We start from the raw sequence: 17,902 nt of genomic DNA, 5'->3' as shown, positions 1-17,902 counted from the left end.
TCCTCCTCGTCCTCCTCATCCTCCTCCTCCTCCTCCTCCTCCTCCTCCCACATCTCCTCATGTCTTTACAGGCCTGGCCAGCGTTTGCATCATCTGTCCCTAGTTATCTTCCCAAACGCATCTCCAGATGTTATTATGAATTTGGGCACTGTGTTTGCAACACCTGAACAGAAAGTAGACCATTTAGTGACTGTAAACTTAGGCCAGCCCAAATAAAACGCTGGTACAAATGAGCCACACTTGTAGCTGAGCGCCACCCTGTGGCATGGTGCTATCACTTACCCAGACCTTCTCCTCTTCTAGAACCCAGGGGGTCACAGGGGTGTGTGGTACTCTGATGAGCATGAGTCCTCTCTGGTGGATTTAGTGAGCCTGAGAGATGTCCATTGGAGCAAAAGATAAAGTTGTCCTGGCTGAGCTGCCCACATTGCAACCCTACCTCTGCACGTGCCTCTGGAGGCAGATGCTTGCCTTTGTAGCAGGATGGGGAAGGGAAGTGACAGCCAAGCTGCATACACCCCCAAGGATGAGCACAGTGCTACCCCCTCACCTCTGATCCTCCTAAACACAGTTGCTAGGGATGCCGTCGTCAGGAAAGAAACCCTAAGAGTGGCCTAGCCCACAGAAGTCTGTTACTTGTGTGTTTCCATGACATCAGGAGTTCGCCTGATGGTGTGTTGGTGACTCGATGCTAGAGCACTTGCTTCGTGTGTGCAAGGCCCTGGGTTCCACGCGCAGCATCACACGTGGATATGCACACCCACAGAATGTTCCTGGGAGTCTCAGGTTAGGCGTCCTATTCTCTTCACACTTCAGCATGCCTAGCTATGTGGCTGTTGTGTCCACCTGGAGGAGGAAAGTAGAGCACGGCCCCCACTATTCCCATCATAGGCTGGGTGCCCCACTATCCTACTCTGGCCTCCCCATACCTGGTACATGCCCATCCCACAGAGCCTAATCTTGCCACTCATCTTTCTGTTTACAAAGCTTTCCATGCATACCAGCTTCGGTATGCATTTGGACTTGTCCCCGGGACTTCTCTCACTTCCCACCCATAAACCCTTACCTGGGCTGGTTAGGGAGTAACAAGCCTGACACCAGATTCCTTTATGCTTTGGAGTACAGGACCCAAATAGAAGGTCCCTCGAATGCAAGCTAGTGTCCCATCAGAGGCCAACTGGCCAGACTTCTTACCAAGTCTGATACCCAGAGGGACCGATAGCTAGCTATTGCCAGTCTGGGGCCAGAGCATCTTCAAAGGCAGCTGTAGTGAAAAGAGTCAGGGAGCCAAAAGCACCTCTAGGATGGCAGAGTCCAAAACAGCCAAGCTCCCTCCATCAGGTTCAGGAAATGCAGGGCAGCTCAGGGAGAGAAGAACCCTGGCTTTTAGGAAGGAGGTGACTAGGGAAAGCAGTTTGTGGCCCGGGCAGTAGGCTTACCTGGTATATTAATCAGGGATCTCTAGAGGAACAGAACTGATGGGATTAATATACATATATGTACGTGTATATGTGTGTGTGTGTCTGTGTGTATCTATGTGTGTGTATGTATGTATGTATTATGTATGGGATTTATTAGAATGACTTACAGGCTTTGTGTGTGTGTGTGTGTGTGTGTGTGTGTGTGTGTGTGTGTGTGTGTGTGTATTATGTATGGGATTTATTAGAATGACTTACAGGCTGCTAGTCCAACAATGACTATCTACCAACAGAAGGTCCAAGAATCCAACAGTTGCTCAGTCCATAAGACTGGGTGTCTTAGCTGGTCTTCTCTATATGCTTGAATCCCAAAGAAGTAGACTCACCAACGGTGAGAGTCCACAGATTTGGTGACTGTATACACAACTTTCGACAGTGTGGAAAGCTAAGGAAAATGATGGTGGTGATTGGTTGCTCCTAGCATCTCTGAATAAACTGGAAAGGGAGAAGAAAGAGCTCCTGATTAAAGTCGCTACTAGCATCTCAGAATACGGTAAAGGACAACAAAGAACTCAGTGGTAAGACTGACCAGATCCAGATGCGACTAACATTCTAGAGATTTCTGAGTGTGCTCTGGAAGAGAATCTTCTCTCCACAGAGCTCAGGTTGCAGAAAATCAAACCAAAGCCCTCAAAGTTTGGCTGAGTTACTGTGAAATTTCAAGTCCCAGCCTCAGAGGGCGTCGGCAGTTAAAGGAAGGGCGTTAACTGGTAAAGAGTGGGATCCTGTGACTTGGGATGGGGATGTGGGAGGACCCTATTAAAGCTGAGAACTTTCAATCCTGAGATTCTCAAGGGTTTGTCTCACCTGAGGAAGGACTCTGCACCCTCAAAAGAAGAAACACTCACACCCCCCAGCCCCTGAAATATTGCCTTTTCTGCCTTTGACTGAGGAAATCAATCCTTCATTGTCTCCTAACCCAACAGTGACCTTCCCTGAAGGGGATGCCAGACAAGACAATCCTGATGTCCCTCGGTGCCTACCAATAGTTGCCCCTAGACCTACAACCAGACTTAAAGAAAATGAGGCTCCTAAAGTGGAGATAGAAAGTATAGTTCATGAGGAGGTGTGCTACACTACCAAAGATCTTAATGGGTTTGCTAATCCATTCAAGCAGAAGCCTGGGGAATATGTGTGGGAATGGATTTTAAGGGTGTGGGATAAATAGTTGAAGGAACATAAAACTGGATCAGGCCAGGTTTATTGATATGGGCCATCTGAGTGGAGATTCTTGGGTTAATATGGAAGCTCACATGGTTAGAGAAAAAGTTGTCAAAAACTTGTTTGAATGACTGGCTGAAGCATGTATCAAAAGCTGGCCCAATGAAAAGGAATTGGAGATTCCTGATATCCCTTGTCTTGGTGTTGATGAAGGGATCTTAAGGCTCAGGGAAACTGCAATGCTAGCGTGGATATGCTGTGTAAATCCTAATTCCCCACAATGGGAAGACCCAGAAGATGTGCCCTTCGTGATTCCTGTAGACACAAAAATGGCGAGAGGGGCATCCGCACCTTTGAAGAGCTTCGCTGTTGTTCTTTTCCTTGTGCCAGACCTTAGGGTCTGAGATGCTACTGCTCAAGCTGGACAAATTAAATGCAATGGGTTGAATTCAAGTGCCAGCACTGAATTGCCAGAGTCAAGGTGATCGTTGCTGTTGTAATGGGTAGCATAGACAGAGCAATCTTCATAATGGCCTGACCCGTAATGGGCAGCTTTTTATGACGGCATGACTCATATGAACCTTTGATACTGGTTAATCAATCCTGGTGTTTCCAGGCATGAAATAGATAAGAAACCTACAGAATTTTTGTTTGATCTGTATAAGCAGAAAAATTCTCAGACAGATAAAAGAAACACTGCATTGGATCGTGGCAAAAGTAAACCTCAATCTAGGAAACAATTTCCAGATTGGAGCTAGTTTGCAGACCTAGAACACCTTGAATGAAGGGACAGCCAATTTCCTGTAAAGAATGAAATGAATGAAATTTATGCCCTGGCAATACTGAAGAATGCATGGGTAGCCCAAATATAGTGGTTCTGTTGAACTTGTCCATATTGGGTTTCATGGTCTAAGTTGATGAGGACAACTGACCAGTTCTCTTCCTCAAGAGGGTATCAGATATCGTTACAGATGGTTGTGAGCCACCATGTGGTTGCTGGGAATTGAACTCAGGACCTTTGAAAGAGCAGGCAATGCTCTTAACCACTGAACCATCTCCCCAGCCCAGTTTCCTGTGAGGACCGTGATAAAATTCCCAAGAGTTTTACTGTTAACCTTTCCTGAATCCTTCCCCAAAGGGACCTACAGCCTTTTATAAGGGTAACTGTACACTGGGAGAAAGGAAACAATCAGACTTTCCACGGTCTGTTAGATACTGGTTCTGAATTAACAGTAGTTCTGGGAAATCCCAAGAAACAGTGTGGCCCTCCAGTTAAAGTAAGGGATTATGGAGATCAGGTGATTCATGTTATTTTGGCTGAAGTTTGACATACATAGATCTAGTGAGTCCCTAAATTCCACCTGTGGTTATCTCCCCAGTCCAAGATGTATAGTTGGGATAGACATAATTAGAAGTTGGCAGAATTGTCTCATGAGTTCCCCGACCAGTGGGTGGAAAGGCTAAATGAAAACCCTTAGAGTTGCCTCTGCCAGGGAAAGTAGTGGATCAAAAACAGTATCACACTCCTGGAGGAACTGCAGAAATTAGTGCCACCATCAAGGGCTTGAAAGATGCAGGGGTCGTGGTTCCCACCATATCTTCCATTAACTCTCCTATCTGGCCAGTACAAATGAAAAATGGATCCTGGAGAATGGCAGTTGTCTATTGAAAACTCAACCAAGTAGTGACTCCAATTGCAGCTGCTCTACAGATGTGGTGTCCTTACTTGAGTAGATTAACACATTGTATGCAGCTATTGATCTAGCAAATGCCTTTTTCTTGGTACCATAAGGACCACCAGAAGCAATTTGCTTTCAGTTGGCAAGGCCAACTATATACCTTTACTGTTTTGCCTCAAAAATATGTTCACTCTCCAGTCCTGTGTCATGGCTTAGTTCAATGGGATCTTGGTTGTCTCTTCCGAAAATATCAACATTGGTTCACTATATTGATGCCATTATGTTGATTGGACCAAGTGAGCAAGAGGTGGCCACAACTTTGGGCTTCTTGACAATACATATGCACATTGGAAGATGGGAAATAAATCCAACCAAAATTCAAGGAGAAATGTAATTGCTTCTACACAGTGGAAGTAAGGAAGATTATGTCTGAAGTGCAGGAGATCCTTTGCAATGGTTCTTGGCCCATGGGTCATGACCCCTTTGGGAGTCATACATCAGACATTATGATTCATAACAGCAGCAAAATTAGTTATGAAATAGCAATGTAATAATTTTAGGATTGGAGTCACCACAACATGAAAAACTGTACTAAATAAAAGTCATAGCATTAGGAAGCTTGAGAACCATTGCTTTGGGGCATCTCTTGGTGCTACCATGTTCTGTGGTTAAAGTCAATGGGAAACTACAATATCCCAATCAAGGCAGGTTGACAAAGGGCACAGACCCATCAGAAATGAAGGTAGAGATCACTCCTCCAAGAAAAGAGCCAAAGTCTGCTAGGGTGCTTTTTGAGGGTGTAGGAAATACAGAATGGGTAGTAGAGGAAGGTAGTCATAAATTATCTAGGGCCATGTGACTTATCTGTGCTACTGGGATTGTATTTAGGAAGTGATCTCCTGTGCCAATGCAATCAAGTGTACTTCCCACTTTCTCTTCTATGGGGTTCAATGTGGTTGGTTTTATGTTGAGGTCTTTGATCCATTTAGACTTGAGTTTTGTGCATGGCAATAGATATGGATCTATTTTTATTCTTCTACATGTTGATAATCAGTTATGCCAACACCATTGGTTGGATATACTTTCTTGTAGTTGGGGTTTCTGTCCTGCCCGGTTCCCGCAATTGTTAAGTTCCAAAGAAATCACACAGAGGTCTACATTAACTATAAACTGATTGGCCCATTAGCTCAGGCTTCTTATTAACTCTTATAACTTATATTAGCCCATTATTCTTGTAAATGTTAGCCACATGACTTGGTACCTTTTGCAGCAAGGCAGTCACATCTTGCTTCTTCTGTGTCTGGGCTGGGACTGCAGAAGGAGCTTCCCTCTTCCCAGAATTATCCTGTTCTCATTGACCCGCCTCTACTTCCTGTCTGGTTGTCCTGCCTATACTTCCTGCCTGGCTACTGGCCAATCAGCGTTTATTTAAAATATAATTGACAGAATATAAATGATTGTCCCACACCACTTTCTTTTTTCCATTTTATATTTTTAACTTCTTTGTCAAAAAATAGGTGTTCATAGGTATGTGGATTGATATCCAGGTCTTCGATTCCATTCCATTAGTCCTGCTGTGAGAATGTATTCATACAGCTACTTGTATTTTCTTTCCTCAATTCCTTTATCATGTAATATAGCATCAACTAAAAGAATATCAGTGGCTATCGTATTTAAGTTTGAGATACTATAAGACTGTCCCTCCAGGGACTTTGCCACCTAAATTCTTAAATTCCTAATGCATTTGTGGTTGTTGGAGAGATAGTTATATCATATTGTGTATAATTATGGCCTGGTTATTGTTTTCATTTGGAAATTAAGCATGATGTAAAGAAATATGATCGTGTGTCAAGTTGATTAGGCATGCACTTACGGTGGCTATTCTTGGTTGTCAACTTGACTACATCTGGAATTAACTAAAACCTATGTGGCTGAGTATACTTACAAGAGTTTTAACTAAATCATTTGAAGTGGGAAGACCTGTGTTAGCCTTGATCTTTCTGGTGCAATCAGTAAAAACATTGCCTCTTTAAGTTTGTAGAGTTGTTCACACCATGGACGCTCAGTACTCTTCCAAGAGAGGCTTCAGTAACTGGAGAGGCTTCAGTAGCTGTAGGAAAGCCTATTCTAGATACTATTTTAAAGTTCATCCTTAAACTTCTGTTGCTCTAGAACCACTTCTGGTACCAAAATCTGTATTAATGAGGGTTCTCTTAGAGGAACAGAACTTAAAGAATGAATGAATATATATAGAAAGGAGATTTATTAAAATGGCTTACAACAGTGGTTCTCCATCTAATTAGGTTCTCAACCTAATGCTACGACCCTTTAATACAGTTCCTCATGCTGTGGTGACCCCCAACCATAAAATTATTTTCATTGTTACTTCATAACTATAGTTTTGCTACTGTTTTGAATCATAATGTAAATATTTTGGGAGATAGAGGTTTGCCAACAGGGTCACCCCGTACAGGTTGAGAATCACTGGCTTCCAGGCTGTGGTCCAGCTAGTCTAACAATGGCTGTCTACCAGCAGAAATTCCAAGAATCCAGTCGTTGTTCAGTTCACGAGACTGAATGTCTCAGCTAGTCTTCAGTAGACACTGGAATCCCCAAAATGTGAACTCCAGTGCCACTGAAGGAATGGAATTGTCTCTGAGTAAGAGCAAGCTGGCAAGAGAGTGAGCTTCCTTCTTCTGTGTCCTTTATATAAGCTGCCAGCAGAAGCTGTCACCCAGATTAAAGGTGAATCTTCCCGCCTCAGAAGCTCTGGATTAAAGGTGTTTTGTCACCTCAAACGATCCAGTTTAAAAAATAAGTCAGAAGTGGGAACATAAAAGTGGGAACACTTTAAATGATTTAAGACCCCTCACAGGTCTACCCAGCTGCATGGAGTTTAGATGATTCCAGGTGTAGTCAAGTTAACAACATCTGGAACAGCCATCACACGTGGCCAATAAGCAAGTGGGCAGTAAAGTACCAACCAAGAGCCTACTGTGGGAGGAGAAGCCAGGCCACAGCTGATGCTCTCATGAGGGGATGAGTGGAGGCTGCTGCACAGGCTCAGCAGCCCGCAGGCACATCCAGAGCTTTAGGGGATAACTGCGGTGTTGGTGCCTTCCAGGAAAGCTGAAAGAATGGAACCTCATTTTATATGGCACAGCGGAGCACCCGTACCACGCATTCAGTTCCCATCAGTCTCGCTCACGGATGCTGGAGCTCTCTGTTCCAGAACCGGAGCCTCCCAAAGCTGCTGGACCACCTCCCCAGGCAGAGGCTCCTGAGGACGAGGAAGAATACACAGGTAATGGAACTGAGTGAGAAGAGATGGTTGGCCTCCCGACTTTGTTTTCCACCGTAGTTCTCGAAGATGGGGACCCTTTCAGGCAAAAGGTGGGGTTTTGATAGTAAGACATGTCTTGTCTGGAAGTTATAATAATGATGGTAATTTGCACTCACACAGCTCCTTCCACCCAAGGCTCTCCTAATACTTTACAGACCAGTAAGTATGCTTCAGACCAGTAAGTACTCTCTGACCTCCCAGGCTGCGGCACTGAGTTCCTATATGCCCAACCAGAACTGGGGCTTGCCCTGTATTCATTAGCTGGATTCAGGGTTTTCCCCTCTCTTCAAGTGCCCTCATCCCAGGACTCAGCATCCTGACTCTCTCGAGTCCATCCACTTTGAGCAACCAGAAGTGAGAAGAAAACTTGGGGTCCATAAGTTTGTTTCCAAGGGGCTGGTGGTTGAGAAGTGAGCACTCTCCAGGGCTGGTACTCAGGACAGTGTCAAGAAATGAACCAGTACAGACGGATGCTATGCATAAACATTTTCAACAGCTCACATGTAAAGACCCCTGGTACAGATGCTTCTATAGCTATCCCAGTGCACATGATGGCCTCAGTCTCTAGACTGCTGGCTCATTTGCAAGGTAGCTGGGAGCCACAGTAACCCAGAGATATCTTTGGATACCTCCAGCCTCTCAGCAAAGTGTCATTAGAGCCTGAAGTTGTTCATTTTCCTCTAAACCATCCCACAGCGATTTTATGACTCTGGTGTTTCTGGTTGGGCATATTTTCTTAGCTAAGTGTCCTAGCTACCTGACAATGATGGGTGATCTCTCAGAATATGGATAACTAAGTGGAAAATCCCACCAATACAAATCAAGCATAAACACTGGTCGATTTCATTTTAAATTTCTTCTGCCTTTCCTTTAAAACGAAACATTGAATTATGTATGGGCTAATATGCTGTTTTCCCCTGTGATTTATAAACCATGGCTAGATTCAGTAATTATTAATAAAGTACTGATTTTTTTTTTGTCCTCAAAATCTGCCACTGACTCCAGCCATGCACACTGGCATCTCACCCTGACGCTATTCTGCTCTGAGTCACTTGGTCTCTACACAGCATGGCCTGGATGGAGGAAGCGGTTTCCATGGGAATACGATGTGTTTCTGGCTCTTTGGAAAGCTCTCTGAAGTCTAGGGGGTAACCGGAAGGGTGACCCAGTCTCAGAGGCGAGCCAGAGTGACGGGCGGGGTGCCATGGTATGGGTGGCCAAGCAGGAGGAGCGAGGAATAGCCACTTTAGAGTTTAAAGAAAGGGCACGGGAGTCACGGGCTGTTGCTCTTAGAACATGGAAAGCTGGTCATTGACAAACGGTACATTTGTGGTGATGTCCGGACTGGCATTGACTCCACCTGGGCCTTGTGGATTAGCAACTAGTTGCCATATCAAGAAATACGGAGTCCAGTGGAGCAGTGGTCCCAGGGATCAGCGTCAGGGATGAGAGGCAGACAGGAGAGATGAGAGATGGAGGGCCACCACCTCAGCACTGAGGACCAGAGGCGGCAGCAGCAGTAGTCTCCACATGAGATGAGGGAAGTGGAGTATGAGCAATGACATTAGCGAGTGGAGCGGTGGACTAGAAAGCAAAAGAACCAGGGACTAGACGGCCTGCTGGAAGCAAGGGTAGCAGCCTCAGTAGGTAAGAGGAAGCATGGGGAAGTCAGCGTGTAGGGTACTAAGAGTGAACAGCTTGGAGTGAGGGCCAGCCTATAGTGATAGCCATGTGGTAGTAACAGTACAGGTAGACCCCACCATCACCACCAGAACTCATCAGGATACTTGATTAGCATGCAGACCCTAGACGGGCCCCACCTAAGAGACCAGGGGCACTCTGAAGTCTATACCCATAGCAGGTAAATAAGACACTCCAGGTAGGTTGTACCTAGGCAGCTAGTAGACTTGATCCCAGAAAGGATGGAGGCAGGACATGGTGGGGGAGGGGAGGTGCCTTACAAGCATGTGACCCAGCTATTGTTGGATTGAAGTGGGGCCTATCTTGCGGAAAGAAGCAGCCATTGAATAAGAAAATTAATGGCCCTCATGGTGTAGGTCTGTAATCCCAGGAACTTGGGTAGTAGGATTGTCTGAGGTAGGGTGATCCTAAGTTCAAGGCTTACCGGGGCTGCAGAGTGAGTTCAAAGCCAGTCTGATCCACTTGCAGTTTCTATGTCAAAACATAAGTCCAGGCGACATAGCTCAGTGATAGAACAGTTACCTGGTTTATGTGCAGCCCCGGATCCAATCCCTAATCCTGGAAAGAAAGGAGAGAGAGGAGGGAGAATGAAGGGAAGAGGGAGAAAGCAGGACCCCCAAGTTGTTTTCCTGACTCGTTGATTTGTTTGGTTTTGTTTTTTTTTCCCTAACCCCAGATTTGCACCACAAAGGCCTGAAAATTGGCATCTCAAATTAGCCTGTGTTAGTTAGCCTGGTGGGGTTGTGATCTACCTTAGCCAAGCTGTTCAGAACATTCAAACGCTCCTTCTGCTGGGAGCCTCTGCTTGGAGTGACACACAATCGCCCTGACTCAGGAAGCCAGGCCTCAGAGTCAGTTTCAGCTAACTGAGGAGAGATACAAAGCAGGCAGAATGGCAGATTGCGACAACAAAAACAGATGCTCGTGGAGAGAATGAGTTACAGCCGGACCCCAGCATTCCTGGGAGGGCAGCGGTGGTTGGGGGGAGATGCCTAGCCAGGTGGATCTGATTCAGTGTGTTTTGTGGGTGATTTGAAGCTTGATATTTGGCTTTTAAAAGCATCCAGAAAGCCACATGCTGGTTGATTGGTTGGTTGATGAATTTGATAGCTGCTCTTGGATGGACACTGTCATATCCCAGCCTCTCCAGCTGAGGGCTGGCGGCTGCCCACGGCCTTGATGCTATTCCAGAAGTCTGCAGGCCTGGCTGTCATGTGAACCCAAGCTTGCATAGGGCTCCTCTGTAGAGATGGCTAAGAAAACTTTCCACCCTGGGAAGGCCTGAGAGGGAGGGGCAGCTGGAGGTGGCAGGTGAAATCAGCATCCGGTAGACCAATGCTGGGGATGGCCCAGTCGAGGCCCCGCCCAAGGCCATTTAAGTTTAGGGACTTGCTAGAACATTGTTGCCTACAGATGGTGAGGGCATCTGCCCTTTCTCCCCTCTCCCTTTTCCAATACTGTCACAGTTCAGCCACCAGCAAGTATTTACCTACCGCCTGTCCCACACAGATACAGCCTAGGGACTTGCAGTGAACAAGCTAGACCCCATCCTGTCAGACCCCATTCTATCTGTGAGGAAATGGGACTCATGCCCCTGTTCCCCCAACACCCTTAATCTTCCTAAAATGGAAGACTGTTACTGAGCTTGGGGACATAGTTTGTACTCTAAGAAGCCAAGTTTGGCTACCCATCCTTAAGAAGCCAATTAAAACAACCAAATTGATGGTAAAAGGGCAGGAAAAGGAGATCTATTCAATGTAGCCACATCAGGAGAAGAGAAGAAGAAGAAGGAAATCCTCTGACCCCACCCCCAACAAGTCCATGTTCAAGGTCCTGAAGTGAGATTAAAGTTTAGGTGGATGTCTAGGGATGCGCACATCTAAGCAGTCCTGATCGGGTTGTGGTTCTGCACACCACCAACCCATCCTTGTCTGGGCTTCAGCCTCATCCTGTGAGGTGGTCTGACAAGCTGTCCATCTCTTCCCAGTCGACAAGATCCCCCTCTGGCTAATGCTTTTTCCTTCTCCCAGTATGCGATTCCAGGGGGTGTGTTGTTTCAACGGTCTCATGGCCAGACACAGACACAGTGTCTCTTTAGAGTGTATTCCTTTATACCTGGCTGGTTGTGTTGTTACCTACTGCCTTCTGTGTCTTATAGAGAAAGCAAAAGGCAAGCCCTTTAAGGGACTGGTCAACAAGGCCACAGCAGAATGTCACCGTGCCTGGTGGGTGGGAAAGTAGCCAAACAATATTGCGATGGGGTGGGGAGTAGAGGTGTCTCAGCAACTGACTTGGGGTGAGGCCAACAAAGTAATAATAATAATAATAATAATAATAATAATAATAATAATAATAATAATAACAGTCTTAGAAGGCAGAGTGAGGATGTGGCTCAGGCGCTGGATTTTGGAAGTGACAGGCATGTCTCTCTAGGATACAAACTAGGCCAGCCACCACTTGGAAAGACAATCTAGAACGTCCAGGAGAAGACCTCAGCTCTGCAGGGGTTCTGGGGGGAAGAGAGTCAGGTGGAGACCCACAATGAAAACTGGGAGGGATCAACAAAGGTGAACCTTAGGAAAGGAAGCCAGCTCTAAGGCTGGGAGGGCCTGCAGAAAGGGAGGGCAAAGGAAGAGACCTCTATGTTCCTCAGCAAAGCCCACTGTGGGCTGGGAGAATGAGGGCATCTGTCTTCATGTTCCCCATGAGATGAGGGGCTGTATCTGCGTGAATAAATGCAGGCAAATATTAAAGAATATATACAATTTTAATGATTAAATAAAACTTTCAGAACGGAAGTTCCCGCCCAGCACAGGAGGTAGGAAAGAAAGAGGAGAGCGCAGCCTCCATGCGGTCAATATATCAGTCAACAACCGCCCCAGGCAAACCTGCCCTAAAGGGGCTGGCTTAACCCTACTAGGGGCCCAGCACATCAACTCTTCCTTGCTTCTGAATTCACTCCCCATCTTCTACCAACACAAGCTTAGTCTTGTTCCTTCTGAAGTCTCAGAAGCCCCCACCCTGTGCCATGCCTCCTCTGCCCCCTCCCTGCATCTCCAGGGATGCTCCTCTGTATGCACAGTGGAAGCAGACCCACAGGAAAGGCAGGAGTCACCTCAGGCTGGCTTCAGCAGCTGAGAATCTGCAGTCATACCCACTGCAGCTGAGGAGGCAGATATTAAAACCTGTCTCCTCCCTGTGGGTCCCTGGGGAGAACCTAGAAGGTGACAGTTTTCTGGAATTCATAGAGCTCCCTGCGCTTTTGGATGACTTTCCAACAACATGGAGCCCACAGTTACAATTCAAGTCACCCGAGTAGACTTGAGGGAAGACATTGGTGGCTTACTGCTGACAGCTTGCGTGAGGGAAACCAGAGGGCAAAAAAATGCAGCAGGAAGAAACTCAGTCCACAGTCACCATAAGCTTCATCCAGGGCCAGGTTCCCACTATCCCTGTCTCCTTCTATCCTGTGCAAGAGCAGGCTCAGCAAGTGTGGGAATGGAGAGACGCCTTCACCCTTCCCAGGCATGTCAACACCACAGTGTCACAGCTCAGACCCAACGGTGTTGCTTTGTTTTCCACAGTGCCCATAACAAGGTGACTGGTCCCATCATGATGGCTCTAATGCCTCATCTCTAGGTGATGGAGCAGGGTCAGCTGTCTATGTGTTACTCTCATTGGTTAATAAAGAAACTGCCTTGGCCCTTTGAGAGGACAGAAAATTAGGTAGGTGGAGTAGACAGAACAGAATGCTGGGAAGAAGGCAATGAGGCAGATGCTATAGCTCTCCTCTCCAAGATGGACACAGGTTAAGATCCTTCCCAGTAAGCCACCACCTCGTGGTGCTATATCTGGGATCTCAGTTCCCATCTCTTCACTGGCCTTGGTCCCTCACCACCCCCCCATGGCTGTATCACTTGTTCTCATATGCCTTTCCTCCATAGAGGGTCAGGACGGCTAGACTCAGCCCCCTGCTGTGACCGCATCCTATGAGTAGGTCTCTGGTGTAGTAGCCCCTGTAAGAGATCACTCTTGACGGAAGTTCCCTGGACCTGGGGGCTGTGGTAACCTGACAAAGGGACCCATGGGCTGGACTGGATGGAGAAAGCATCTCTCTGGGTGAAAAGAAGTGCTTGTGTCTTTAAGGTGTGTGCCATCCTGAGTGCGGTGACAAAGGCTGTGATGGCCCCAATGCAGACCAGTGCTTGAACTGTGTCCACTTCAGCCTGGGGAACGCCAAGACAAGCAGGTAACAGGTGGCTGCAGCTGCTCTCCGCATGCCCTAGGGCCCTGTGTTGTAGCACTGGGGTGGCCATGCTGAGCTGTCTTGGCCCTCCACAAAGAAATTGCATCAAAGGGTTACAGCTCTGCATTTTTTTTTTAAAGTTTAGTATCTTGGTTCTGATCACACAGGAGATACAAGTCCCTTATGGAAAGGTGAGAAGATGAACAGTTTGCTGGCAGCACTTAGATATCATTCTGCATCCATACTGGATCGTACTGAATACACATGCCTGCTCAAAGAGGATTGTGGACAAGACCCTGTACTATAGGCCTCAGAGGACCAGCAGGGTGACATGGTTCTTGAACAGGCTGCAGCTGGGGCTATGGGTTTCCCTGGTGGCTTCCTAGAAAGTCTGTATAACTTCCTGTTCCTTAAATGAGGCCTCTGACAGACCTAACCTGGGATGACCAGCCTATAGCCAATTGTCCCAGCTTAAACTGTCCCTTCTGTGGGGAGTGTGCAAGCCTCAGACCCTTGTACCATGCCCTAACAGACTTGAAGCTGCCCTTCATATTTATCCAATGCACAAACCTTTCTGAGCCTCCACCATGGGCTGCATAGGTCTCACATAAAAGGCCAAGGTGACAGCAAGACAGTGCTGGACACCTTAAAGATCTGGATGGCAGATGAACCTCAACACTGCTGATGCATGTTCATAAGGCCAGTCGCGGGTGTGCTGCACACAGTGGTGGTGAGATGCAATTTCACTGTATCTGGCGTCCCCACCCAAGACCCAGGAAACACCCTGGCTCGGTACAAGGACAGTCATCTGCAGCTTCATTCACTGACCATCAGACTTGGTTTACGAAGGCATCCATGTAGGATTTGACCCAGTCAGAAATTCTGAGTCAAGCTGGGCAGTGGTGGTGCATGACTTTAATCCTAGCTCTAGGAGGGAGCGGCAGGCAGATCTCTGAGTTCAAGGCCAACTTGGTCTACAGAACAAGTGTCATGATACTCAGGACTACACAGAGAAACCCTGTGCCCCCAAAAGAAATCAACCCCCCCAAAACAAACAACAATGAAGTTCCTAGTCAACACCAAAGTCTTAGTGCCTACAGAAAACCAAGCGGTTTTCACAATGGGAAAGAATTCCTGTTTTGCCTTGTCTTGTTTAGACAAGGTCTCCAAATGTAGCCCAAACTGACTTTAAACTCAGAATCCTACACCTCAGCCAAGTGTTGGGATTATACTTGTGAGCCACCAGACCCAGCTTGTGGAATCGAATTCCTGTTCTTTAGACCTGCCTGTTTGTACCCAGGACACCTCCCCACACCCCACCCAGTGAGCAAACATAGGGGAACATACTTTTGACTTAACCTTACCCCAGGATCCTCTGTCCCTGGCATTTTACCCACCCAGCTATGCAGCCTCAGCCCGTGTAAGAGCCACACAGAATGGGCACGGGATGGTACTAAAACAGAGAGACCCTCACCTGCTCTTGGTCCCACAGGAAGTGTGTGAGCGAGTGCCCCTTGGGCTACTTTGGAGACACAGCAGCAAGACGCTGTCGACGATGCCATAAAGGATGTGAGACCTGCCTGGGCAGGAGCCCAACACAGTGCCTGTCTTGTCGCCGTGGGTTCTATCACTACCAGGAGACAAACACCTGTGTGACCCTCTGCCCTGCTGGCCTTTATGCTGATGAGAGTAAGTGGACTGTCCCCAGACGCAGAATGAGGGAATTGTCCACCTCCCTACCCCGCCTGTGCCCCTGGGGTGTGCTCCCTTCTTCTGGGAGGATTTGCTGGGCCCTTGGCTTCCTGTACTCTCTTGGTCTTGTCTGGGACTTTTCACCAGGCCAGGGGCTGGGAGTGGGCAACCACAGCATTTAGCATCTGCAGCATGCTGCATGCTCTGCCAACGCACTGTTGAAGTAAGCCCTGCACACTTGAATATACTCTATTAAGGATAGGATGCAGAAAAGGTAGCTCGTCCACGGGTCCACAGCTCAGCCTCCCTTGAGACACCAGAAGAGGATGCCCTGCCACCTGTCTTGTCATTTCTCATCCAGGAAAGAGTGCTGTGGATGTCAGCACAAGTTTACGTAATTGGGAGATGGAAGCCCCTAGGAAGTGCTATGAACTCAACTTGAGATTCAGAGGCAATCCTCTAAATGCAGCTGCCCCTGTTGACATGTGGGAGGCAGGACCAGGAGGTCTGGGGAGTGTCTGTGTGACTCTTTACAGTAGTGACCACACCCCTAAGAGGGGAACACTGTCTTCCTTGAGTTGAAAAGGAGTAAGAAGTCCCTAACTAGTAATGACACACTCAGACTTAGAGCAGGAAGCCAGATATCCCGCTAGTCCACCTGCCCGGGCAGATGTGAGGGATGGATGGGCAGGAACTCCAGCGTATGTTTTAGCAACCGGCCTCACACTCTGAAGAGATGGAAGAGAAGGTTTGTGTTAAATGGACAGGTGATGGCTCTCGAATATGCTGAAGACTCAGAGGCTTGGCAGGCAGCAACCCTGACCCTAGTCCTCCTGTTTGTGCCCCTGCGCTGATCTAGCCTGTCACTTGTCGCCGTGCCTGTTAACCCTGAGGAGAAGCAGCCAGGAAGTCGGCTCCCTTTAGAGGGGAAATGGCACATTACCCCTCTTCAGTTCCCAGCTTCGCAGTCTCTTGCCTGGGCTGCCAGCCAGGCTCACTTTGAGCCACACACACAGCTTCCTCACTTTCCAGGGCAGGTCAGCCATCCTTCACCACTGTCCTTCCTGAGCACCAGCTGGATGCTTGTGATGCCACCCCAGGACCCCAAGGAGGCTGCACAGAGGAACCAGCAAGGGCCCTCAGCTCATGGGCCTGGCGTGTAGCAGTAGCACCAGCTGGGGGTTGGTGCGGCAACAACAAAACTGAGCTAGGCCATAAAGCAGGGATGTGCAAGCGGGAGTTGGCATGACCCAGATGCTCCTTCCCGAGAGGATGCATAGAGCCCTGCCTCACTAAAGAGGTACCAAGCTCTCAGTGAAGACTCCAGTGAAGGACTCACCGGGAAAGGGGCTACTGGCCTCCAGCGTGCCCCGAGGTCTATAAAGACCTGCACCTGATTCGAGTGTGCTCAGCCAGCCAGGAACTGACTCTGGTCCATTAGCAGAATGAGAGTGTCTCCTCTAGGAAGGGACCACCTCTGAAGCCTGCTGGCCCTTTGAGGATTTGATTGACATATTCCAGATAAGGAATGTGGAATTAGCCACCCAGATCTGCTGGTCCTTAGAGGATTTGATTGACGCACTCCAGACAAGGGATGGGGAAGAGCTGGGTCCGTGGTTAATTTCCTGACCTGCTCTGGAGAGGGCCCTAGGGAGAACTGTCTTGCCAAGGCTGCCTAGAATGCTGGAGCTCACTCTCTGCTCTGAGCCCCTCCCCCACGCCGTCCTCTGCTCCCCATCTTCCTGCCTCTCTCCAGGTCAGAGAAACTGCCTCAAGTGTCACCCAAGCTGTCACAAGTGTGTGGATGAGCCTGAGAAGTGCACTGTGTGTAAAGAAGGATTCAGGTGAGCCTGCCCTGAGTGGGGGGAAAAAAAAAGTGACAGGGTCCGTTCTGTGTTTGATTCCTCAAGGGTTTACGTCTTTTTCTGAAAGCTAAGATGTCCAAGACCGGGAACCGAGCCCTGGCTGTCAAGTCAAGGGACTGTTGAAGAGAAGTTGGAGGATGGTCAAACTTTCTAGGCTAGGTTTTGAGAACTGGTTAGGTGACAGTTGAACACATCACGTAGGAATAGCACAAGTAATAAATACCTAGAGACAGAAATCGGGGTTAAACCAGAAAAGCAAAGCAATCAAGCCACTGGGGAAGTCCTACCTCTACCAAGGCTGGGTGGCCACAACTAAGCAGGCTAAGCCTCTCTCCTCCCATTTTATATTCCCTCTAGTGTGGAATTAAAGGCGTGTGTGACTCTCTGGGACTGGGATTAAAGGTGTGAGCCACCACCACCTGAATTTGTTTCTGCGTTGATCTTGTGTAGCCTAGGGTAGCCTTGAACTCACAGAGATCCATCTGACTCTGTCTCCCAAATCCTGGAATTAAAGTTATGTGACACCACTGCCTAGCCTCTAATGGCTTAGTTTTACCCTCTGATCTTCGGGCAAGCTTTATTTATTAAAAATTAATGAAATATCCCTACACTTTATCAATCACAACCACGTTCAAGAGTACAAATCTATTACGTTTGTGTCACCATTGATCTCTAGTGGCTTTAGCTTAGCCACTGGTCTTCAAGCAAGATTCATGTATCAAAATACAAAGAATATA

At 47.7% G+C, this 17,902-nt stretch overlaps 1 protein-coding gene across 1 annotated transcript in view; it reads left to right on the top strand.

The window, feature by feature from the left end:
- Pcsk6 (proprotein convertase subtilisin/kexin type 6) overlaps positions 1-17,902 on the top strand; it is a 168,942-nt gene that overhangs the window by 135,473 nt on the left and 15,567 nt on the right. Inside the window, exons 15-19 of the mRNA XM_013350233.2 lie at positions 7,443-7,622; positions 7,782-7,820; positions 13,509-13,611; positions 15,101-15,297; positions 17,057-17,144. Of these exons, the coding sequence (XP_013205687.2) occupies positions 7,443-7,622; positions 7,782-7,820; positions 13,509-13,611; positions 15,101-15,297; positions 17,057-17,144 (607 nt within the window). The remainder of the gene's footprint in view (positions 1-7,442; positions 7,623-7,781; positions 7,821-13,508; positions 13,612-15,100; positions 15,298-17,056; positions 17,145-17,902) is intronic.

This window comes from Microtus ochrogaster, chromosome 22, assembly GCF_000317375.1.
Source record: "Microtus ochrogaster isolate Prairie Vole_2 chromosome 22, MicOch1.0, whole genome shotgun sequence".
In the NCBI taxonomy this organism is placed as follows: domain Eukaryota; kingdom Metazoa; phylum Chordata; class Mammalia; order Rodentia; family Cricetidae; genus Microtus; species Microtus ochrogaster.
Note: the sequence above shows the minus strand (reverse complement) of the source record. Positions and strands in the feature narration are given on the sequence as shown.